The sequence below is a fragment of the Acartia tonsa genome, chromosome 14 (genome assembly GCF_053477335.1).
Source record: "Acartia tonsa isolate MP-2025a chromosome 14, ASM5347733v1, whole genome shotgun sequence".
NCBI lineage: Eukaryota > Metazoa > Arthropoda > Copepoda > Calanoida > Acartiidae > Acartia > Acartia tonsa.
The window spans coordinates 18,936,346-18,963,697 of NC_137273.1; the positions used below are offsets into that span (position 1 = coordinate 18,936,346).

At 31.5% G+C, this 27,352-nt stretch overlaps 1 protein-coding gene across 2 annotated transcripts in view; it reads left to right on the forward strand.

The window, feature by feature from the left end:
- Positions 1–9,318: 9,318 nt before the first annotated feature.
- LOC145305855 (uncharacterized) overlaps positions 9,319–27,352 on the forward strand; it is a 42,071-nt gene continuing 24,037 nt past the window's right edge. For both annotated transcript variants that reach the window (XM_080147681.1, XM_080147682.1), the window contains exons 1-3: positions 9,319–9,764; positions 14,497–14,745; positions 15,319–15,397. In XM_080147681.1, the coding sequence (XP_080003807.1) occupies positions 15,327–15,397 (71 nt within the window). In that variant the 5' untranslated portion in view covers positions 9,319–9,764; positions 14,497–14,745; positions 15,319–15,326. The remainder of the gene's footprint in view (positions 9,765–14,496; positions 14,746–15,318; positions 15,398–27,352) is intronic.

The window sequence follows — 27,352 nt, forward strand, 5'->3', positions numbered from 1 at the left end:
CAAAGTTTGAAATCGATAGGACAACTCTAACATGCCTAAATTAACAAAAAAAGCTATCTGTCTCGGACGGACAGACGTACGGACCGACCCTAATTATAGAAAAGCTTTGCTTTTAAAAACCTTACTACTTTATATAATAGGATAATTACTGCGCTACTTAGAAACACAATTTTTCTTGTTTTTACTTTGCTCCTAATTTATAAACCTAATAAAATCGATCTGTCATCGTCAGAGGGGAATAGGTGGAGGGGGGGCGGGGGGTAAAATCAGGGGGATTTAATATTGATCTGACGGATGGACAAATATATGTATATATTAACAAGGATGACAACATCCATATAAAAGAAACTCTTTAATCTAAAGGAAGGACAATCGAACAATAACTCTTTTATTGTAGAGTTGCCTCGCTTTTTAAACTTTGCCTTGTTGTCCTAAGAATCATTATTCCAAAAATCAGATGAATAATATTAATCATATCATACATAAATGTTAAAAGATCAGCCTGTTTTAAATGGACGTAAGGAATTTCTGGTAACAATATTAGAGTTGCTACGCTTTCTTAATTGTACCTAACTGTCATAGGAATCGTAGGACAATTCTATCATGCCTAAATTAACGAAAAGAACTAACCGTTACGGACGTACGGGCCTACCCTAATTATAGAAAAGCTTCGCTTTAAAAATATTTCAATAACAAATGGTTAAACATGACTGACGAACATTTAATTCAATTGAAGGGATATCCCCCTAAAAAATTTTTGTTTTGAAATGAAAAAGGTGGAAGAAGAGGGGGGGCACTTTCGACCACTTAACAGACCGACCAACTTTTAAAAGAAGAGCCTTATTGGTCAAGTGGTTAGCGAGATCTTTTAGTACAGACAGACAGTCTTTATATTTCTTTCTGAAGTTGTAGTTATTATTACTAGTGAGGGAGGGGTCATTGGGCTGTTCCTTACACTAGTCCCCAAAGTTTTATTTTAATATTTTCTAATCAGTGGCTTAACAACTTTGGGAACTTTTATTGAAATTTGATTGTTTTTTTTTAAGTTAATAGTCTAAGCGTTTCAACCACTAATGTAAAGACGGGGTAATTTTGTGTATCAACATTGGGGATGTACATCAATATATCGTCCATTGTCTTATCCCTTTAGATCCCTAAGTTTTTTCACCACGATTCAAGTATTCTGTCAAAACGTGTGGCATTTTATTTCCATCTATATGAAATTTCAATGGTGTGTATCGACTGAATGGCTTTAATAACAAGGATGACAACATCCATAAAAGCAAAGCACTAAAACGGTAGGACAAACGGACATTAACACTTGTATAGTGTCTGCTTTCTAAATTGTACCTAACTACTACAGGAATCTCCATGCAAAGTTTGAAATCGATAGGACAATTCTAACATGCCTGAATTAACGAATAAAAGCTATCTGTCTCGGACGGACCGACCCTAATTACAGAAAAGCTTCGCTTTTAAAAAGTGGTAATGGCTGACACATTAATAGTCAAATGACTGTATAACTACTCACTTATGTTGACAGATATCATTTGACGATTAGGGATTATTTTTTTTGTCGGACGGACAGACGGATCTTCAGTTTTTCCTAAATTATATGGTTACAATATGCTCTTTGTATATATTCAGGGATCTAAAGGGGTAAGACAATGGCCGATAAGTTGATGTACATCCCCAATGATGATAAACAAAAATACACCTTCTGTAGATTGAAATTAGTTGATGAAACGTTTGTACAAGCTCAACCTAATTAACAAATCATTACTAAAGTCCCCAAAGTTTTTAAGTCAACGAATAAGAAAACGTTATTATAAAACTTTTGGGGACTAGTGTAATAAACAGCCCATTGTCCCCCCTCTCTCTGGTATAAATTGCATGATTTCGAAACTTTAACTCAAAGACAACTTTATGAAACCTCGTCTTTAAGCAACCTGGTAAACTTACAAATAATATCTGAGTTGTGTACAGACAGACAGACAGACATACATGTAGAGAGATACTGATCTATTTAGAACATATTTTGCTCGGTAAAATTGAAAAAAAATATAAATTATTTTAAATTTTTGAAATATTAAGAGTTAAGTTTATAAGTAAAAAAGTTAAAAAGTCAGAGTAAGAAAGAGAGAGAGGGAGAGAGAGAAAGAGAGAGAGAGAGAGAGAGAGAGAGAGAGATGTATAAAGAGAGCAAGATATGTAATAGATAGAGCTAAGTTTTTAGTAGCGAAGCTACCCTAGTAGAGCAAGTATAAGTCGGTCTTTACGTCCTTCTGTCTAATTCAGGAGATTCACTTTATATTACACTAGCGGCTACGCCCCCTAGAGGTCTCTAGATGCACTTGAGGAAGGGGTAGTTCATTACCAAATCACATTTTGTATTTAAAATTTTTATAAAAGAAAAAAAATATTTTTTTGAGGGGATGGTCCAATTTTTTTTCTTCAATTTTTTGTTTTAAAGATATTTAAATATTTTTGAAAGGTGATTTTTTTCTAGGGGTGATTTCACTTGGGAAGGTGGTGGTACCCTCCCCCAAAATAGTTATAAACCTTCCCGGGACCTATGAGAAGCTACCCTGTTAAGGAGAACCCGATCGATTCAGCGGTGAGCGAGATCCTTCCTTTTACTTTATTATAGGGATATATATAAAAAATTAAAGAAACATGCATAATCATATATTGTATAAATTGTAGTATGTACAAATAATTTTCATTTAACATTTTCATTATTTAAAAAAAATGTTTTGAGCTTGTTTTTGCTGCGCTACTTATGGATCTTATTGTCTTGTTAGTCTCCTTTTTAGAAGAGAATCTACTCTATAATATCAAATGTCTGTGTGTCTGTCTACCATGAGGCATATGAATAGATATTTGAGCATCTAGTCTGTAACTTGCTTTGTCCGTATGTTCTTCCATAACACTGTGGTTGTGATAGAAATTCTCTCAATTTTCTCAGCTGCTGGTTAAGATAGATGACTGATATTTCTTGTGAAGATTCCTATGACAAATAAGCATTTAGTCTATATCTCTCTTTGTCCGTGTGACATTCCATTACACTGTACTTATGATGGAAATTCTCTCTAACAATTGCTAATTTCTCAGCTTCTATTGAAGATAAATGTCTAATATTTCTTGTACAGATTCCTATGACATAAAAGCATTTAGTCTATATCTCTCTTTGTCCGTGTATCCTTCCATTACACTGTTCTTATGATAGAAATTCCCTCTAACAATTGCTGTTTTCTCAGCTTCTATTAAAGATAGATGACTGATATTTCTTGTGAAGATTCCTATGACAAATGAGCATCAAGTCTATATCTCTCTTTGTCCGTGTGACATTCCATTACACTGTACTTATGATGGAAATTCTCTCTAACAATTGCTAATTTCTCCGCTGCTATTAAAGATAAATGTCTGATATTTCTTGTACAGATTCCTATGACAAATAAGCATCGACAGTTTATAACTCTCTTTGTCCGTATGGCCTTCCATGACACTGTGCTTAAGATGAAAATTTCTCTCAATGTTGATTTTCTCAGCTTCTATTGAAGATAAATGTCTAATATTTATTGTACAGATTCCTATGACAAATAAACATTGACAGCTGCTATTGAAGATTAATGTCTGATTTTTCTTGTTGTATTGGAGGTTAAAACGTTAAAAATGGTGCCTACTGCTACTTTGAAGGTGCCCGACATAAATAGCTAGAATTAGGGGGAATGCCTTGGCCAAAAAGAGGCGCAACTCATAAACCATGCACAGTTAGGAATTCTGAGATAAAGATTGTCCAATTAAAGAGTTGGTTGTCTGATAGATGTTACTTAACCTAATAACCCTGGTTATTGGCATGTCATGATTATCCTATCGATTTCAAACTTTGTATGGGGATTCCTTTAGTAGTTAGGTACGATTGAGAAAGCGTAGCAACTCTATAATCATTACCAGATTGTCCGTACGTCCATTTTAATCATGTTAATTTTTTTTACTTTTTAACAACAAATTTTATGCGATCTAATTAACCGATTGATCTGATTTTTGGTATATTGAATCCTGGGACAGCAAACTATAATGTTTTAAGCGAAGCAACTCTATAATCAAGTCCTAAAAATGTAGAATGTCCATAAACATTTTCCTGTATCAAGCACTTTTTCAACAAATTTACTTACGATTTTACTTCCACTCTTATACATTTATATTCTGATTATCCAGATCTGACACTATACAAGTGTTAATGTCTGTTTGTCATACTGATTCAGTGCTTCGCTTTTATGGACATAATTGTCCTTGTTTTTTTTCATATGGAGAAGAGAAAAAAAAGTTGTCTCACTTGGTGCAAGCAACGCAAATGTTTGGAGTAAAGGTGTTTGTAGGGGGGTGGGGTGAGATACCGGGAAACTAGCGGAGAGAGGGGATGGGGAGGAGAGGGGAAAGATTATCCGGCACCGGGGAAAAGGGAAAACATTGAAAAGGAGTGTATTTTTCAAATTTTATATGGAGATAAAGAAAATTTGAGGCTTTAAAGGAATCAATCCTTCTGATGTTTTAGAGATTTTATTAACTATGTTCTACTACTTTTTTGGGTGGTCAAATGTTGAAAAAATATTGACACAGCATTAAACTTTCATGTTTGACTTTTCCAAATGATGCCGAGAATCTTCTTATCATTGAATGATGAAAAATAAATGATACAGCATTAAATTTTCATTGTAAATGACCCAATACTGCCAGAAAATCTTTTTGTCATCAAAATGCTTTATCATTTAAAATTTGAGCCTTTATATTTTTCTATAGCCCAGTTCACAAAAGACAAAGGTCGACCTCTGGAAATTTTAGGTCCGCCTATAGAAGCTTTAGGTTGACCGATTCTATAAAGGTATTTGTGGGTTGTACTTGTTTAGGTTGACCTACAGAAAAAAATGGTCGACCTTTAAAAGTTGTTGATAAACTGGGCATATCACATAGTAAGAAAAATTCTCGCTAGATGTCTCAAATCTTATTTTTAAAACTGGAAAAAATTTAGTAAAAATGAATTAGTTTAAAATTGAGTAATTATTATGCTATAAGAAAATATGACAGAAATATTTTTAAACATTAATGATTTTTTTACACTCATTTATAATGAAAAAAATCTTATTTCATTTATAATTTGAATCTATCATAAAATGACTGATTTTAGTGACACTACAATTCACTGATTTGGTATTTTAGTATTTTTTATGTCATCACTTACATGTGGAAGTCCTAGAACACTAATTAAAAATTATTTCTGTAAAAAGATGAACTGGCATGGACATTTTTATTTCTTCACAACAATGACCTGGCATTGAAAAGTCATTTCTAAATTCATCTAAATTGGTGCTATTTTGGAAGGGACGTGCATGTCGCTGGCATGATGATTTTAATGTAGAAAAAAGTTGATGAATATTTGATGAATTTCAATGATTTTGTTTCACTGGGCCAAATTAATGCAATGTCTGAAGGTTTATATTCCCACCAGGCTCCAATGTTCTATATACATGTATATTGGTAGTCTAATTTGTTATACTAAAAAAACATAATTAAATATGTTAATTCCAACAGGAGCATGGACGTCCAAGCTTTTAACCCATTAGTGACGAACCGGCTATTAACGCCCGGTTCCAGAAAATGCCGAAAAAAAACGGTTCTCAGTTTTAGGATTGCATCATTCTCAGTATGAATCCCCCCTCTACTAACCTGGTTTTCATTTCCCCCTGGAGCAGGCAGTTTTGCTTACTTCCGTTTGCCAGTATAACTCAACAAAATTTGAAAACCAAGAAAAACGAGGTGATTTTAAAATACCCTTCCTAACTTTTTTGTTTATGAAGTAAAGTTAGTGATTTGTTTCGTGAAATTTAAAGTTTATTGGAAACTACATTCATTTGTGAATTCGTTTTATACAAATTATTATTTTTTATATGATTTTTTTTATCATTTTTTTACGTTCTATATAGCTCCGGCTCGGCGTGAGTAAAGATACCTGCTAGTTTTATTGCCCTGCTCGGCGCGAGTAAAGATACCCGTCCACATATAATATCAAAAGTTTTAAAACTTCTAGGAAATGGGCTTTTTTAACCGAAAAGGGCGGTACCTATAGCCAAAATCTTAAATGTGATATAAATTGTTTTGTATGTTAGTTGTAGCTCTATCAATTACATGATGTTATGTAGTTTTCAATTATGGATTGTATCGTAGTATTAGCTACTCTACAACTCACTTTGGACATTCAAAAATTACATTTTTAATTTTTTGGGCCAAATAACCGGGTATTTAGGACAAAACCGGGCTTTAATGCCGGGGGAAAGCACCAAAAAACGCCAAAAGCAAAACAAAAAAATTGTAATTCCGTTTTTACCATAACAAAGCTTCCCTGAAATTTTCAGCTCGATCGGTCCATAAAAGTGGCGCTCGGCACTAATGGGTTAATTCTAAGGAGGGTAAAATGAAGGGTTACTTTAAGGATTGAAAGGGGTAATCTAATTTATTTCTTAATTTTGAGAGGGGTGAAATGAAAAATTTCAAGAATTGAGGGGGGTAAACACCACATTTATCTTACCCTTGGACGTCTATGAATAGGTTCAAAATATATTTTGAAAATACAGTCCTGTGCAGAGGGGGGGCCATAAGGATAGAGTAAGGCAACATTATTAAAGGAGAGAACTACAAATATAATAAGAAGGGTTCCTTCACTTCCCCACAATATTATAATCGCGCATCGGAGCTTTATATTTGCAAGAGGACAAATTTTTGCAACAGAATGTATGTTTGTGTGTCTGTCTATACCGCTAAGGATCTCGCTAACCACATGACCAATATGTTTCTCCTTTACAGTAGGGCTTCTCTGTAGGTAATGGTAAGGTTTTATAACTATTTTGGGGAAGGTTACCACTATCCCCAAAGAGATATGGCCCCTAGAGGTCTTTCAGGGCGTAGACACTAGCACCAAAAAATCTAGAGGGAATATTTTATGTCAAGAGTGAAGCAATTAGAAAGAAAATTATTTTTAAAATTAGCTGTTTTGAATGAATTAACAATGTGATTTTACGGAAACAATCGCATACCATAATAAGAGCCATAAAAAGGGGGAAGCAGGATGTCTATCCTTGTTAGAGGGGAAGGAAATACGGAAGGAAGAGAGAGAGATGAGAGCCGGAGAAAAAGATGGGGGCGGAGAAAGGGGGATGTTAAAGATGGAATTTGATACATTAAAACAAGCGTATAACTATAATATAACTTATCATTTCCTTTTCACAACAATCTTACCACTTTTTTTAATAATTAAATAAAATCAATTACTTTTATATTATATTTTTCTATTAATTTCTTAGGTAAAAATGTTAAATGAATGTAAAAATGATCTTTAACCTTGTTAGGAGTGAAAAAGTTCTACACCGGGTCCTAAGTACCCCTCCCTTCCCTGCCCCCCTACCCCCTCTATCTTTGAAAGTCCCATGCCCAGGAGGGAAATAGGCGGGGGTAATAATAAGGGAGCGGATAAGTATCTGTTTAAAGGGGGTGTATTACACACTAATAAACAATGTCGTCTGCTTGACTTTTTTAAAATTTAAAAAAGGGCCAAAAAATAATTTTATTTACTATAAACTTTGGAATGGTACAGAGTTGAAAAATAAGAAATACAGGGTTTTCTCTATCATATAAAATAAAATGGCTATTTTTTCAGTAAATAATATGGCAACACTGTGTGGTGGTCCAACCACCAGAGGAATAGATGGGTGACACACACACACACACACAGTAAGAACAAGAGGAGAGAAATCCTCGAAATGGAACCAACAGCTGACTAGGGGCCGTCAGCGCCATATTATTTATCTATTTGGATACATTTTTTTCTAACTAATATACAAATTATATTTGTTAAAGTAAGGACCATATCTTCCTAGGGGGTAAAAAGTAAAGAGGTGATTGATCCCCCCCAATCATTGGAAATATATTGGTTTCTCCCACCTATAAATATATTCGCCAAATAAGATTGTTTTGTTTTATTTGTATGATGGTATGATTAACTATTTGAGAAGTTACGCGGCATGCACGCATCAATGAAAGTTAATTTTTATTAAGTTAGTTGAACCTAATCTAATCTAACCTAAACTAACCTAACCTAAAATAACTGAATTAACCTAATAATGCGCACATTGTATCAATGTATATCATACTGTCATGTCGATTTCTTCCTATTATATTCAAATACTGAAATATTTTATAAAATTAATGGTCTTTTTACCATAGCAGGAAACAGTAATTTTTTTTTGGGTTGGGAAAGGTTGAAATCTAATACTTTTGTTGTGGTATCTTAATGTTTATTATAGTCTTGAGGCAGCAAAAATTTATAATTTTCCACACTTTTGGGCTGTGTCAATGATTGCCCTGAATAGTTAGAAAATAGGCCCAGCAGGGTTAAAGCCCTCAACAGGTGTTGGAAATATGAGAAAAGCTTCTGTAAAAATACGACTACTACTTTGTTCTCTTTCCATGATCCATTTGTTTTAATTAAGAAACAATTATTTCATATTTTTCAATATAGACTCTGCAGTTCCAAACATCATCCAGTTTTTGCATGTGAAATTACAAAATCATTAAAATATTGAGCGACAAATTTACTTACCACCACAGGGCACTACAGCTTGAATCCCAGCCATATAGAAGAAATTCAACACCACTCTCAACATTGATTATTGTATATCTCTTATTTTACTCTTTGGGTAGAGCATGATTCACCACAAGGGCTAGGTCTTGGGCTGTGGTACCCTGGATAGGTGAGCAGATTAACCATTAATTATTGTTTTCCTATTGTTCTTAGTTTTAACCAAAACTAAGTTTTTACATTTTCCTGCATTTTTTCCAAAGAAGGTGCAGTCTGAAACTAGGTCTTTACATTGGAGGCATACCAATACTTTATTAGTAACAAAATAAGAAAACCCAAAGTTATCTCTTTAAAAACTGAAAATAGAATGTTAACAGTGTATTATTTGTTTCAAAAACTTTAATTCGTTTTTTGTAATAAACTTTTTTTTATGGAATCTGAATTTATATAGTCAAGATATTTTTTCTTCAGATAAGATATCCCCCCAGTTTGATACGGCTCTGATGTATGTAAGTATGTACCATGCCGTAACACAGTGGAAGGACTCCTCGGCAAATTGTGTGTGTGTGTATGTGTGTGTGTCTATATGTGCATTTATATTCACACACACACACACACACACACACACACACACACACACACACACACACACACACACACACACACACACTTACACTTACACACAACTTTATGACAGAATAGAAACAAAGTTTTAGAATCCAAAATAAAATAATACACAAAATATTTTCAGAAAAAGATGCGGCGTTTTCAAACATGAAATAAAATGATTTCTATCAACAATTGTATATAAATAAAGTTATAAATATAAATTACAACTATTTTAGTATTAAAAAAAGTGTTTTTAATAATTGTTACATATAAATATAAATATTAAAAATGATATAAATATGAATTTTAAAAGTTTGATAATGGTTCAAGTGAACGTGAAGCAAAAATAACCAAAATCGGTGAATTTTATAAATATAATTTAGAATAAAAGTGACTTAAAAAAGAAATGATTTCTATAAAATGTGATTTTCATTTTAGTTAAAACAAATAAAGTTATTAGAAGTTTTCTTAATTTTTAAAGAAAAAAATTACAGCTTTAATAACATTGAAGTTTGTTTTAAAGGTAAATATGATGTTTTTATTTGCAAAGCTGCTCTATAACTCAATATGTCAGTAACTCAATCGGCAAAGGCACTATTATTTAGCCGTGAATTTCTCGGCTTCTATTCGAGATAGACGGCAGATTTTTTTATATTCCTAAAAGCTTTTCATCTCCATTACACTAAATTAAAAAAATTTAAAATTAAACACCAAACGAATTTATTCTAAAGGCTTCGTATTTAAGTACTAAGTAGCCAAGATCACAAATTAATGAGGAAAAAAGTAAACCTTAGACGTTTAATGAAACTGGAAACCTGTCCTAATTTTTTAAAGCTTTGGTTTTAGCCTAAGTCACAAATTGATAAAAAAAACTTTAGGCATTTGAAAATTGTTTTTAAAGAGCAAATTATCCTATGGCCTTAAAAAAGAACAGACATAAAAATGGGATTTATAACGAGTTGGGTTTTTATATACCTCATGAAAAAAAACTAAGCCTTTAGAAGATTAGTTTTGGTTTACCATGGAGGGAGTGTACGATAGCGCTAAAATTAATATAGAACCCTATAATTTTAAGGCACCAAAGGCAGAATAATCAAGAATTTTAATTTTCTGTTAAACTAGTCCTGTTTTACTTTAAAATAAATTTATTACGACTTAAAGTGTTTTTGACATAAATAATGGTTATAGTTTAACCATTAGACAAACAATAATAATCTTTAAAAATAATAGGTATTAAAGTGTAACACAAAATTATATACATCAAATAAAAGGACGGCTAAGGTTGTGAATAGTAACTTGATCATAGAGACAAGATTCTCTAATAACGTCATGGCTAATCTTAATATAAATCATTATTTCAAAAAACAATTCAATATTTATTAATGTTGGCTTATAAGCTTTATATCAACATAAGTAAAATGGACATATAGACTTTCTGGAAATTATTATATAGTTACTACGCCTACTAAATTGTACCTAATCATTACAGGAATCATCTTGCCAAGTTTTAAATTGATTAGACAGTTCTCACATGTTTTTGTATTTTAATTTCAATTAATTTGAATCATTTAACTTTTCTTGTATATTGCAAAAGAATACATTATTATCATTTTAAATAAATTGAATTAAATTGCTAATAAATTAACACATTTCTACGTTGATAAATAATTAATACGTTAATTTATTATTTATTACAAGAATAAATGGATAGGTAATAGCTCGTGTGTTAAGACTTTTAAATAGTTATAACTGGAGAAATTTAATTTAATTTTTTTTAATTAGCGGATTTAAAAAACTAAATGACACTAAAAATCTAAAAAAAAAAAAATTACAAAAATCTAAAAAAAATTCAATGGGCCCAAATTTCTTTGTTAAAATCACAGTCTTGTAGGATGTGTAGCAGAGTGTTAGCCCCCCCCCCCCCCCCTCCCCCTCTTGCAAAAATTGAGAGTTTGCTTTTTTTGTGATCTAGTCTTCTACCCCCCCCCCTCCGTTGAGCATAAGAAATATTATACTATTTATAGGTGTGTTGTCTTTTGGGTCAGCGCTTTCATTAAAACATTTTTTTGCCACCAAACCCCTCCACTCTTTCTTTGAATTTTGAAGAAAAAAACATATTTCTAGCCTTTGCTCTAAATTGTATCTTCAGGGCTCTCTTAAGTTTTACTTAACCTACTAAAAGAATCAATATTCAATAATATATTTTTTTTACAAAAAGTTGATCATGTTCTAAATGCTATAAAATAGAAAGCACTAATAGGTCTCTAAAAACTAAAAAGTTATGAAAATAGTTATTTATCGCATCGTATTATAGGCAGCTTATATTAAGATGATAAATTAGTCCTAAGGGGCCGGGGGCCTGGGCTAACAAAACCAAATTTATTATTTTTATTTTTATATTCGTGGAAAATTGTCTGCAATATGATGATAGACATGATTTTTAAGTATTGCTGAGAACCAGTTCTAATCCAGCGGATAATAATCAGTTTCGAAGCCATACTGAAAAAAAGAATTGATTGCTAATTTGTTTGCTCCTAAATTGCTGATAATTGATTTATAATTATAACATGAATTATAAGGTGTTAAAAAGGTATTTCATAAAAACAGTGCAAAAAAGAAAGCAAAAAGATTAAAGTGGTTTGTGAGATCTTAACAAACATACAAAAAGTAGTTCTTTTTGCATAATAAAATTGATAGATACAGCTTTTTAAATAAACTAACTATAACATAAAAAAAATTGTATATCTTAATACTTTTTACATGATAATTTTTTCCCAAAAAGACTAAAATATAGTTGTATATTAAATGCTCTTTGGTAAGATGTATCTTCACTATTAAAAAAATCAGCAGTCTATCTTTAACAGGAGCCGAAAATTAATCACATTTCTCTCGAAGCGTGTCGGACGGATGGACAGACAGACAAAGTCACTACTAAAAATATCTGAGAAGTAGTGTCTTTTTACAATCAAACGGGGCAAAATGTAAAGTAACACCCAACAAACAACTCTTTGATTGCACGACCTACGATGTAAGTTAACAATGTACAATGTAATGAATTGCACCTGAGGTGGATTCTTAAAAAACTAGGGCCACTTAGTAAGGCAAAATTATTTTTGCAAAAAAATCCTCCAAAATCGCATAAAAAAGTCTACAAAAATTAAATAAAATCATAAAAGGGTTATTAACATAAGGTTTTGTTGAATTTTTGTAGTATTTTATTAGATTTTGGAGGATTTTTTACAAAAACAATTTTGCCACACTAAGCTACCCTAATTTTTTAAAGAATCCACCTCTGTTTACACTCAATTTCTGACACAACAGTAGAAAGATAACTAGCGGACTTTTTAAATTTTATTTTTTTTCTGTTTTTAAATTTATGCTGGTTTGATTGGTATACTTAAAAATTAATGCTAATTGTATATCTTGTTAATTTATATTAATTGATCTTTATTGATTGTTAATATACTAATAATGATTGCCATAACATTGATATGAAACTTTTTTATAATATACCATTGAAACCGCCTAATATCTGCTGGATTAGAACCAGTTCTAAGCCATACTGAAAAATCATGTATCCTATCATATTATAGACAATTTCTATGAATGATTTATGAACAAAATCATAATATTAAGACCATTTTTTATCCAAAGCCTTCGGCCCATCGGGTCTAACAAAACTGGAAATAATTATATATTTTTTACTATTCGCGTAAAGCTGTCTATGATACGATGCGATAAATAACTTAAATTGTATTCACTGTTTTATGTACGGGCGAAACCAGTACAGAGAATCTATAAAAAAACAAGGATGACAACATCCATAAAAGCGAAGCTCTGAATTGATTGGACAAAAGAGCACTAACACTTGAAGAGTTTCAGAACTGAATAATCAGAATATAAATGTATGAGAGCCAAAGCAAAATTGTAAGTAAATTTGTTGAAAAATTGCTTGATGTAAGATAATATAATATGCAAGATAAGTACAAACTTACATTTTTAGGACTTGATTATTGAGTTGCCTCGCTTATGATATTGTACTTTGTTGTCCCAGGAATCAGTATACCAAAAATCAGATCAATCAGATAAATAGATCATATAAAAATTTGTTGTCAAAAAAGTGAAAAATCAACATGAAAATGGACGTACGGACATTCTGGTAACGATTATAGAGTTGCTATGCTTTCTAAATTGTACCTAACTACTACAGGGATCACCATACAAAATTTGAAATCGATAGGACAATTCTAACGTGCCTAAATTTGCGAAAAAAGCTATCCTTAACGGACGGAGGGACGGACGGACCGACTATAATTATAGAAAAGCTTCTCTTTTAAAAAATCTGGAATCATTGGCGTGCAGAAGGGGGCTGTTAACATTCCTTTCAACCAAGAAATTAGAAAACTTGAAGTTATTTTTTTGACCCCTCAAGGTTTTCCACCCCATAGTGAATCGTTTGACACTTGCTTTAATTTAGAAGAAACAGCGGTGTAAACGCAGAAAACTACTTTCCACCATAAATTTAAAGACAAATATTTGTTTGTTTCTCTTTAAAATAAAAACTAAGATTTGCTTTAAGTAATTCTGGAAATCTCTTATGCCTTATAAGTAAATCCTTTTTGGAAAATCTTAAACTAAGGTCATGCTGTTTTGGGAAATCCTTATATTGACTTTATTTTTTTATTTTATATAATGTACTACCGGCCTATAGGTGCACTTGAGAAGGGTGGGGGTTGATTTCGACAACATAGTTTTTGTATTTTTTTTTTTTTGGGGGGGGGGGGGTGTGTTTCTGAAGAGTAGAGAAGAATCGGTTCAGTAGTTCTTAAGCTGAGTTCTGAGATCTTAAGCTTCAGACAGACAAACATCGTTCTACTTTGTATTAAAGATAGGAGTACAAAAACATCAAAGACTTTTATTTTTTCGACGTTCTTACATTGTTAAACTCCTTTTTTATCATTTTGCCTATGTATGTTATATTGTTTTAAGATTAAAACATAAGGTTGGTTTTTATTTTTTTTTATAAATTTAAAAACCTAGATTTCCTTACAGCGTCCTATAATTTATTTTTTTTATTCCAGAAATGTATTATTTTGCTTTATATTTTGAAAATCTATAATGTAGTTTTTTTATGATTTGAAAACTATAAAAATGTAGTAAATAAGAAAAAATATTTTAGGGGGTTATAAGTAAACAAGACATACGGACGCCTTGATAATTATGTTTTATTCTTTATAATCTATTTTACTTTTCAGGAAAGCCAAATGTGACCAAAAATCCACCAGAAGTCAACAATCACCCAACGACCTTTGAACGGTCACGACCGTGAGCGGTCATCGCGGCCCCGGGATCAGCTGATTTCATTCGGGAAAAGCTAAGATCAGCTGTTTTTTGGCGCGAAACTAAAACCACCAGCTGTTCAAGTGTGTAGATTAGCGCTGGGAAGCGCGCGCCCTCTGTTGTCGGACAGAGAAACTAAAGTTTGACTGAATGTTCCATATAAGGCATTGTTCAAAATTATTTAATTTTAGGAGAATTAAGTAAAATAAAAGCAAAAATTTTTAATGGTTAGCGTTTGAGTTATTCAGCATTTTCTATTAAAATAACTAACGTTTTTTTTTCTCTTTTACAATTTAACAGCGTAGGGAAAAAATTCATATTTATAAAAACAAGGATGACCACAATATCTATAAAAGCGAACAGACAAACGAACATTTAATTGATCATAGAGATACATCACTTAATGCATTGAGCTTAATCGTCTTAGGAATCACCTTCTTAAAACTCACTATAATAAGACAATTACTTGTATCCTATATTGTATTTTTTTAAATAAGGTAAAATCACCATGCTTAAAATGGACATACGTTCTTTTTAGTAAGGACTCTAGAGTTGCTAAGCTACCTTAGTCGTTCCTAACTGGTATAGGAATTATCATGCAAATTTGAAATCGATAGAACAATTTAAACATGCCAAATTTCTGCACGAAAGGACAGACCATAAATGTAGAAAAGTTGGTTTTAAAAATCTTCTAATATTCAAATATTCTAATAATTTTGACGCATGTTGGTCTGCAGGTTGCTAAATGACCAGAGAGGGAGAAATGTATAAATCTAAAAGTGCTGGGGCACCCTCAGACAGTCAAGCAAGGGAAAAGTAAGTCAATTTTATAGTTGCTGCGCTACTTTTTAGCTTAAGTTCGTCGTACGTCGTCGTTTATTGAATATTGTTTATGAGTTCAGTAAAATATATTCTACAATCAACCTTTTGATTGCACGATTCTCAACTTGAAGTCCTAACTTTGTATTATGATTTGGGCCAAAGCATTCCCCTACTATTTGTGCCTTACATCTAACATAAAGCTTGTGTCCATGTTATATCTCAGGTTAGGTTAGGTTATATTGTGTAAAGTGTATACTGGTAGGTTGGGGCTAAGGTTTATTAGGTCCCGCAGGGGTTTGATACAAAACTACCTCCCCCTTTCCCCTTCTTTTTAAGTCACCGGCTAAAAAAACTAGTTTTAATCTTATGATTGTATATTTCTATATTCGTAGAAAGCTAGATATAATACGATGCTAGACATAGTTTTTTCGTATGGATGAGAACCGGTTCCTATCCACCGGATTTGAATGAATACGAGAAATAATATTAAAAGTATCCTTATGGTCAAAACTTGAGAAAAAAAGGAGTAAAAAAGTGAATTTCTTGTCCAACTTTTTGTTTGCCTTTCCTTCATAGTTAGGGATAAGGGGATAGGACAATACAATATAAATTATTCTCACGTAATTTTTAAATTTAAGGGATATTTATACGATAATCATTATTTATCGCATCGAATTATATCCAGATTTTCGTGGATGTTAAAATTAAAAATCAAAAGATTAAAACCTTCGGGACTAACAAAACTGGTTTGGTCTTAATTTTTTTTAAAATTCGGGAAAAATTGTCTGTGATTCGATGCTATACATAATTTTTCAATGTGGCTGATAACCGGTTTTAATCCAGCGGATATTAATCAGTTTTGAATTTTTTCTTAGAGTTAAGTTAGATTTTTAAAAATATTTAGAATCTAATTTGCATATTCTTACAATAATATTCATTAAGATGAAAAAATATACTGAAATAAAGTTGAATACCTACAGATAAAAAACATAGAAATTTATAAACCATTTTATTTATTTATTTTAGGGAAGCTTTTCATAGGTCCTAGATTGAAATTTAGCTATTTAATGTTTTATTTTTAGTCATTTGATGGTTTTAAGCTATTTCACAAACCTTCCCTTTCATTGAATGGAAGCAGCCGCTAGTTATTACTAACAACTTTTATACATAAAAAGTATGGTTTTTAAGTATAATGTGTATGTAGATCTTTTTTCTCTAATGTAATATATTTTCCAGTAAAAAAACGCTGATTTAGCATTTACGCACAATAATAGAGTAAACCTAGATTTTTTTATATTGTAGTTTTTAGGATGCTATAAAATTAGGGGGCGGAGGTAGGGGCTAATTCGTCTTAATTATTTGGGGGGGGGGGGGGAGAAGGCAGTTTATTTTAAATTTCTTCTGTTAGGGTTGTGATTAGCCCCAACCCCTTGTAAATTACTGTAGAAAGTTTTGCCTTAATGAAACATTTAATGGCCTCAATGCTAAAGTTAAGTATATAGGTATAAATACTTAAAATGAAAGTTATTTTGACTCATTTGTTATTTTGGCCTATTTTGTTAAAATCTCTTTTCGTTTTCTTTTACCAACTGTTGCGCCCCTAGCATTGTTTAGGGTGGAAGTAGCCATAAAAATAGCCTAAAACCTCCTTACGACTTTAAAAAATAAGATAGCCTATGTAAATCTTCCCTAAATTAACAACCTAATCGGTGTAAATTGTCAGCGAGATATTAGCGGACAAACAAAAACCTAAAATAATAGAAAAGAAAAAAATGTTTATTATGTATTGGTCTAAAGACAACTTACCCTAATTGATCCATATAAATGAACATAGACATTTATTCTGAAAACCAGGGTAAAACCTTGATGTTCTTAGATAAAATTTTACAGTAATGAATTATTTTATTCGCATTCACTCCAGCATACCGTATTTTGTAAATGATAGAGTCTTACATAGAGACTGATGGACCAAGTGAGTTATAGAGTAGATGCTCATTAATCAGCAGAATATAATACATAAACATACCTTAAACGTCTATTTAAAATAACTGTCGATAAAATAACCTGTTCTTCATTTAGTATTTATTAATTTTTGTCAATTTTTTCTCTTATATTTCTTAGAAAGGTATATTACCCCGTATTCTTATATAATAGAGGCTGTCTGGGTGTCTGTCTTTATCTTATCTGTTTGTTTTTACAGAAAAATATCACCTTAACCTTTCTCCTTTACAGTGAAGCCCTTTATGTGTATCGGCATGGTTTGGTCTATTTTGGGGTGAGGGTACCTCAACCCTTCCTAGAGAAATAGTCACTTTATTTTTTTGTATTGCTTTAAAGAATAAAGAGCCCTTTTTTAGTAAGTTAGATTTTTTTTATTAATTTGGCCACTCTGTTTTTCCTTATAGCTAAATCCAAAGTATTTTGAATTTTAGAATTCAAGGGGACCTTTGTCATATTCATAATTTAGATTAACTTATATTAAACCCAGTTGAATAAAAGAATATGGATATAGAATATGTGGATATTATGACAGGAGAAAAATTGTCGTCAATATTGGTCAGATCGTTCAGCCAGTCGGAGAGGTGGGGATGGAGTTTATAAGGGGTGGAACGTTATTTTAGCCAGCTGCAAGTTTTACTTTACCAAGAGTACATGATAATCTGGTAATCTGTATCAATATTCCACAATAAAGGCTTAATAATTTTTTTTTATCGCATCGTTTTACAGACAGCTTTCCGTGGATATTAAAATAAAATTCTAAGATTAAAAAGTTATGCTGGCCCTAAGAGGCCGAAGGCACGGACTATTTTCTGTATTTTCTTATATGTAGAAAGCTGGCTGTAATACGATACTAAATAATTTTTCAGTACGTCTGAGAACCGGTTCTAATCCAGCAGATATTAATAAGTTTCAAAGCCACACTAGAATAGTTTTTCTATTCCATGTTTAAAGTTCATATAAACTTGGAGTCTGATGTTTAAATATTTTTTTTATGGAATTTAGATTTAAAGGGATTATAATTGTCATTATTGATTGCTGAAGGACTAATTTATAGGGCAATGCGTTTAATACAAACTAATAAAATAAGGTTCTAGGACAAACGCTGGAGTGACAAACGTCGGAGTGGACCAACATCGGAGGGGAAACCTAACCTAGCCAATTTTAAACAATCTTATTATTTAAATGTCTAACCCCTGCGGGGAATTTATTTGAATATATTCATATCTAACCTAACCTGTATAGAAATACTTTATATTTTAGATACTCGTGCGTTTAACCTAATTTAACCTAAAATAATGGTTTAAAAAGGGTTTAAAAATTATTTAAAAACACTTTATATCATTTAGTCGCTTTAAATCTTTAAAACTTTGGGGTTATATAAAACTTTGATTGAGTTGTACTAGTTGTACTAGTGTAAAAAATTTTCTTCAATAATTTGAATCTGCTTAAAGGGTAATTTTGTTTAACATAGTTAAGGTAAAGATGTTTATAGATTTATTGCCCACTGCCTTGTTCCTTAAAATCCCTAAGACTTCAACTTTATCGAATGAAGAATTAATTTTTTTAAGGCCCGAACTCCTGTTTGCTTTGTTAAGAAATTAGTTAAATCAATAAAGTCATCATAATCACTAATTTGGGACAATCCTTATAATAAAGTAACAGGATGTGTGTTTGTCTGTATGTCTGTATGTTTGTACCGAAAGATCTCGCTAACCGCTTAACCGATCGGGTTTTCCTTTACAGGGTAGCTTATAATAGGTCCCAGGATGGTTTATATACATAACAGAATAACCTTTATGTTTAATTAGACATGAAATTATGTAAAGTAACATATACCAGACAACCAACCCTTTGATTCTAATTTTTATTGTAAAGCATCTGACATAGCAGCAGTTGGGACAAAAGAGACTTTTTTATGATTCTTTTCTCTATCTCTAACAATGTATAAAAGGCAACCTATAATTTTTATTTTCCTTTTAAAGGCAAAGTTTTTTGATAATTAGGGTCGGTCCGTTCGTCCTTTCGACCATGACGTACTCAGACATATCATAATTTTAGAGTAGCTGTACTATCAAACTAAAATATAAGAAATAATCTTAAACAATTGCGAATAAATTATCATATTTAAACCTAAATCCTAGATATATGTTTCTCAAAAAGTTTTACCTCACAAAGTTTTGCGAAAAAATCTCCAACTAAATAGAAGATTTGTTTTTAGGAATAACCCACTTTTTTTCAATTTTTATCGCAAATGTAAAGTAATCATCTATTGAGAAAATTGTATTATTGTAATAATTATCCTCAAAGAAAAAAATACATTAATTTATCTTCAATAGCAGCAGAGAAATTTATTGTCCAACAGAGCATTTCTGACAGACCGACGGACAAAGTAAGTTATATAGCAGATTCTCATTGTAATAGCAGCTTGGTAATGCTTATTTCTAGTACGGTCCAACAGACTAAGTTAGTTAAACAGCAGCTTCGCTACTAAACAAGGATGACAGCATACATAAAAGCGAAGCTCTGAAATGGTAGGACAAACGAACATGAAAACTCAAAATATAAATGTCGAACGCAACAAAATTGTAAGTAAATCTGCTGAAAAACTGCTTAAATACAGGATATTGTTTAAGGTCATACTTACATTTTTAGGACTTGATTATAGAGATGCTTCGCTTATAACAATGTACTTTGTTGTCTTGAGAATCAGTATTCCAAAAATCAGACCAATCGGATAATTTTATCACATACAAATTTTATGTTAGAAAAAAAGAGGGGTTATTTTTTAAACAGTCTCATAAGGGGTTCTCTTTAAGTTGGAGGAAAGTTTGGAATAAAGTTTAGTTCTATATGCAACATTTGGTATTTACAGGGAAAGGGATAGATTGTCTCATAAACAAAGTAGAACAAAAGACTAAGTAACAGGATGTCTATGTGTCTGTTTGTACAGCAAGATCTTGATAACAGCTGAACCGATATGTTTCTCCTTTCCTTAGAGAAATCCCCCCTAGAAAAAAATGATCCTACCCAAAAAAATTTTATATTTTTTTTCTAATATTAAAAAATATAGTTAAGGGACTTTCACTACCCCCACCTAAAGTGCCTCCAAAGGCCTCTAGGGGCGTATCCTATTGTATAAGATCTCGATAACCACTTAACAAATTGAGTTCTTCATTTAAGGATCTTCACATATGTTTCGGGAATTTTTAGACTATTTTTCTATTTGGTAGGCATTGTATATCAATTACGAGATATGATATTTTAGGTAAATTCTATTAAAATTAAAACTAATCTATATTTCTTTAATTGAAAAAATACAGGAAATTTCTATAACTAAAACGGACGGACAAACTAACATGCTCAAGTCATGAAGTAGCTGCGATACGTAATAAGCCTATCTAAAGGCTATGGGCGAAGCTACTGCTATATTAATAAAACATATATATTACCCATAAACCGTCTTTCTTTATTTTATTTTCGTCTTTATGTTTTCTTCAGATTATATACAGGGATCTTAAGGGATAAGACAATGGATGATAAATTGATAAACATCCCTGACCATCATAAACAAATTACCCCTTCTGTATATTAAAATGATTGGTTAAAAAGTTTGGACACCACTAGTTTGTAACCAACCAATTAATTGAGTACCCAAAGTTTTTTGTTACCAAAGTTATGTACAGGTAAATGTCCCCTCCTACACTTGATAATGAAGTCATTTTTAAAATTAGGGTCGGTCCGTCCGTCCGTCCGTAACGGATAGCTTTTTTCGCTAATTTAGGTATGTTAGAATTGTCCTATTGATTAAGCGAAGCTTTTCTTTAATTTGGGTCGGTCCGTCCGGAACCGTTAGCTCTTTTCGTTAATTTAGAGTTGACCTATCGATTTCAAACTTTGCATGGTGATTCCTGCAGTAGTTAGGTACGATTTAGAAAGCGTAGCAACTCTATAATTATTACCAGAATATCCGTGCGTCCTACCGTTTCAGTGCTTCGCTTTTATGGATGTTGTCATCCTTGTTTGATCTTCTTTATATGTATGTATATATCAAAACTTTATTAGGATAACTTTATTTAAAATTAGAATTTTGTTCAAAGGAAAAATAGTTTTTCTTGGGTTAAAATATCCCTCCCCGGGCCCTGTTTGTTATTATTTTGGAAGAGTAAACCCTATCTAATTGTATTGTGACATTTGGCTCATTTGGGGATAGGTGGCCCAGGAGGGGGGGGGGGTAAGATTCCCCTAATTGGGCCAAGTTTAACCCTATTTAGCATCAATCAATTCATATTACAATAAGTGGATGTCACTTAAGACTTCATAAATGGCTGCAATTGTAATGCTTTTTGTGGATGCTTTACTTTTGTCTTATCTTATTGTACTGTGTAATAGGTTGATAGTGTTAAGAAAGAAATAGATAGGTGGGAGGGGGTGGGGTAAGATTCCCCTAATTGGGCCAAGTTTAACCCTATTTAGCATCAATCAATTCATTACAATAAGTGGATGTCACTTAAGACCTCATAAATGGCTGCAATGGTAATGCTTTTTGTGGGTGCTTTACTTTTGTCTTATCTTATTGTACTGTGTAATAGGTTGATAGTGTTAAGAAAGAGTTAAATAGGGGGGGGGGGGGGAGATTCCCCTAATTGTGCTTCGACCTACAAATTTTAAGTCAGTCAAAAATTATTGTTTGAAATACAAAATCTAAATTATTAAGTATAAGATATCAGGCTTCTATTGTTATCAATAAAGAATATAATGCAAGAACCAAATTTTAATTTTATTATTCCAATAAATTTTTTAATCATTGTCTCTCATGATCTCTTAAACGGCAGTAGGGAATTTCTAAGTTTTAAATAAAATGTTTTGAATTATAGTTTTGACAATTTTGACTAAAGATAAAATATTATTTATTAAATATTAGTATTGACGTTACTCTAAAACTCAATTTATCCGTATGTGAGTCAGTCCGTATGCACGGCTATTTTGAAACAGTATTTACTCAATGCCGTATGAGATAGACTTCTTATATACCTTAAAAAGATTTCCTTGTTGAAGTTTTAGTTCTAAATTAAGGAAGACAACATCCATAAAAGCGAAGCTCTGAAACGGTAGAACAAACGAACATTAACACTTGTAGAGTGTTATAACTCTTTAATCATTCGAAAAAATTGTAAGTAAAGAAGTTGTATCAACTTTTTTTTTATAGCTAGCCAGTTCTTTTAGTAAGTAGTAGATGTAAAATTTTTCATAGAATTCAGATATGCAATCGGTTTTTTTGTAGACCTCTTATTTTTTAAGTAATTTAAGTTTAAAAAAAAAAAATTAAGTCGATTTTAAGGTACTAAAATGCAACAAAAAAAAGAAAGAAAATGGCCATTATGAACAAAAATAGTAAGATCTTTAATTTGACACCTTACTTTTTCAATTCTGTCAGGTAATTATTGAAAAAATCGATTTTTTTAAACCCACGAGAATAAAAACTTTGAACTCAATTTTATCATTTCACAAGTAAAAAAATATGGGTTCATATATACCTTTAGAATCAGAAAAATATTACGAATCCATTGTAAGCAAAATTGAAAAAAAAGTTTACAATATAGTATATAAACTACAATAAAAGGAATTATATGAAAATATCATATTATATTGTACAGGCAACGTCTTAACTTTTGAATTGGGTATAAAAATGGGAAGGGGGTATAAGGGGGTAAAGAGGGGGTAAAAAAGGGAAGACAATAGTGTTGCCAGAACAAAAAATACAATTGGCCATTTTTATATTTTTTTATTTTTTTACTTTTTTTCAATTTTGCTTACAATGGATTCGTAATATTTTTCTGATTCTAAAGGTATATATGAACCCATGTTTTTTATGTCTGTTTGAGAAAATATTTAGGTCTAAAGTTTTTATTAAACCGAGGTTAAAAAAATAGATTTTTTCAATAATTACTCAACAGAATTTTAAAAGTAAGGTGTCAAATTAAAGATCTTACTATTTTTGTTCTTACTGGCCATTTTCTTCTTTTATTTTGTTGCGTTTTAGTACCTTAAAACCGACTTAATTATTTTTTTTAAAAACTTAAATTACTTAAAAAATAAGAGGTCTACAAAAAAACCGATTGCATATCTGAATTCTATGAAAAATTTTACATCTACTACTTACTAAAAGAACCGGCTAGCCATAAAAAAAAAGTTGATACACCTTCTTTGTTAAAAACTGCTAAAATACAGGATAATGTTTAAGGACATACTTACATTTTTAGGACTTGATTTTAGAGATGCTCCGCTTATAACAGTATTCCAAAATCGGATAGTTAGATTACATAAAAATTTGTTGTTAAAAAAGTAAAAATTAACAGGTTTAAAATAGTCGTACGGACATTCTGGTATTGATTATAGAGTTGCTACACTTTCTAAATTGTATCTTACTACCACAGGAATTAACATGCAGTTTTAAATGATTAAATCGATAGGACAACTCTAACATGCCTAAATTAACGAAAAGAGCTGTCCGTTTCGGACGGACTGACCGACCCTAATTATATAAAAGCTTCGCTTTTAATATTCATAAAAATTCCTTTAACCATGTTAATCACATTGACCGACCAACAAATTGAATCCTGCGCAAACTCTAATATTTTTGTCCTTGTTAATTTATTCGTAAATGTTTCATTTAAATTGAAATTGACAAATATGTGTTAAAATTACTCTTAAAATTGTATGTATCTTTAAATATGTATTTTTGTTATAGTGTTTCTTTTTAAGAATAGTAGAATGAACAAGTACGACAACATCCATAAGTAGCAAGGCACTGAAATCATAAATGGACATTTAGACAAAGTGATCTAAAAAGCAGATGTTCAGTTGTCATGAATAAAAATAATCATTTAATGTTAAATTAAATGCTATAAAAATGGGAGAGATATTTTATTTTTTGGGGGGTGGGGCAGGGGCGTCCAAGCTTTTTATTTTGGGGGGGGGTAAAATTTTTTAGGGGGGGGGTAATTCGTGTTTGGGGGGGGGTAAAATGGCGCGCGAAGCGCGCCGCAAATTTTTTTTACCCCCCCCAAAATTTTTACCCCGGGGGTAAAATTTGCTTGGGGGGGGGGTAAATTTTGAATAGGGTGGGTAAAATGAAAAAAAATTTGGGGGTAATCGCCCCATTACCCCCCCCCTTGGACGCATATGGGGTGGGGGTTGTGGGTATCCTACCACCCTAGAAAATAGCCTAAAACCAGCACAGGAACAGTAGGTATATTCCCTAAAGGGTAGACCAATCGGTTCAGTGGTTACCGAGATCTCAAGGGAGGGACAGACATTCGGACAGACAGACAGACATCAAGCTACTTTGTATTATGAATACCCCCCTCCCTGATTATATAACATATCCCCCATCCCTGATTATATAACTCCCTTGAGCTGTATGTTTCTATTCCTTAAAGTCATGGTATTGATTTTTTGGGGTCGATAATTTGGGTGACACAAATTAAATATAGAAGAAAATAATTAAATTTTTATTTAACCAACTACTTTTTAGCTTTCTAAACATTCAAGAGATCTTAATGAACATAAAGACATATTCTACTAACATATTTCTAATATCTGCTAATTTAAAAACCTTTTTTTTCCTTTGAAAAAGTTTAATTTTTCTGTTAATAATGTAAAATGTAAAATGAAATCATTATTGGCGTTTTGACATTAAAAAAGCTCTTGATTCAAATCAAATTAACTTAAATAAGTGTGTTATTTTTTATTTAGAAATAATCAAATTATAATTTTAAATGGAAAAATTATATATTTTTCTTTGATTTTTTTTGTAGTACCCTATATTCCCTTCCCTTTGCCCCTCCCTCTAATATAAGCTCTGAAAATCCCCCCCCCCCCGGGGAGCCCCTTCCCTCCTCCCCTGTTTTTCTCTGCATGATATTCCCTTTTATTCCACCCCTCGCCCCCCTCCCCCCCTGCTATCCCTCCCCGTAATAATCATAATATAAGGGATATAACATCCTAGACGAATAATAAAACATGGTATAGCATGGTTAGGCGTAAAGTGTAATTCATCCACTAGCTGTCTTGGAGGTCACGGGTTTGAGTCTTTCTAACTTTAGAAATACGAATTTCACCAATGATACAATATCAGGCTATAATAAAAAAATTTAAATTATTTTGATCTAAAAATGAAAAAAAGCTGTATATTATTTTTAGAGAAAATGTAAAGTGGCACAAAAAAAATAAATCATACCATAAAGTTTACCAATGAGAGGACAATATACACTGTAATTGACCAATATTTAAATTTATACTGGCCTCTCATTGGTTATCTTATCATATGACATCATTTTTTTGGTGCCGCTTTATGCTGTCTCTTATTTTTATTTTGCAATTAAGACTAATAATGATTGTAGAGTTTCAAATCAACAGCTGTTTTGCTCTAATTTAGTCAATTATATAATGAATTAAAAAGCAAGTTAGCTTATATATAACTTTTATATCAATATATAATAAGTATTCTTGTTAATTTGTCTTTTGTGTCTATTCTGCTAACAATTGGCTTTCTTATCTCTAGGGCTTTGCCCTAATAGGTGATTGTAGACCCTTTTTACTCCTCATAGGTATTTAATTAAAAAGAGTAAATTATTATATGGCTATATAAAATAAGTAGTAGTCTTACTTTTCCTGACATAGTAAAAATAGAGTAAAACCTGCCCTTTAAATCAATGGTCTACTGTTTATCCATTTACGATACAAAAAGCAACATGTACATTTTTTGATTTGCTTTAATAAGTATGTAGACAAAATGTTTTCTTGAATAATAATAAATGGATACTTTTTTTATTATTTGGAAAAGTCTTACCTAGCTAAATAATGTAAATTTAAATTTTAACATATCAAATGTCAAATATAATATGCAAACATCAATTATCTATCAAGTGCATTGTGTAAATAATTAATTAATCAAGAAAAATTGTCTAATTTTGCTAATATATCCAAATTAAAGACAGTTTTTAGCTTTGCGAAGGACAATGAACTCTGGTAAATGCATTGTTGATTAAAAATGCAAAACAGCCTACATGTACATTGTACATGCAAATATACACTAGTAGATCTGTACTACTACACACATAATACACTTTAAGAAATTGGCAAAAATTAAGGAAAATTATTATTTCTTTTTTGATAAACTAGAGCTCTTTTTGATTTTGATTAATTTTAAGAATAACTTATGAATTTTAAAATGTGGTCATATATTTTGTTTCACAAGTAATACAGAAGTGATATTTTTCCTAATCTAAATGAATAAATTGGCAATGCCCTAATCCGGTTGGGCACTTACTTTTTTGGGACTACCTTCCATCCTTATGCTAACCTTTTTGTTTTCTATAAATAAGGGGACTATTGGTGCTTTACAGGTAGATTATACGTAATTTCCACTGCATCTCATTAGTTGTCTTCTAATTATTATTGATATGTCTGATACTAAAACCTAAATGGTTTTATATCATTAGGAAAATGTGTATTGTAAAATATGCACAAATAAATATATTGTTCTTTGCAGTGTACTGACAAAAAGATGAAAATTTTGCATTGATAAGATTGTGTGTGTTTTTAAGGTGTCTAATTTCAATTGATTTGCACATCCACTCGCTCACATGCACAAACACACACTCTTGCACACATCCTACTTTTATACTAAATTTGTTAATAATATTCTGTATGTAAATCTTAGAAATCTCATTTTGCTTTCTTAGTATTGCAAATAGAATATTTCTCTAGTTTTAGAATTGTTAACCTAGGACTTAAATGACTTGAATAAAGTTTAAATTTCCCTATAAAATGTCTTTTTGTAATCTTACAGCATATTGATTTGACACTTGGCATATCCCTTTTCTAGTCCTAATATTTCATTTCAACTAATCTACCCTCCTTCCCTACAAAATAGCATAAAACCTG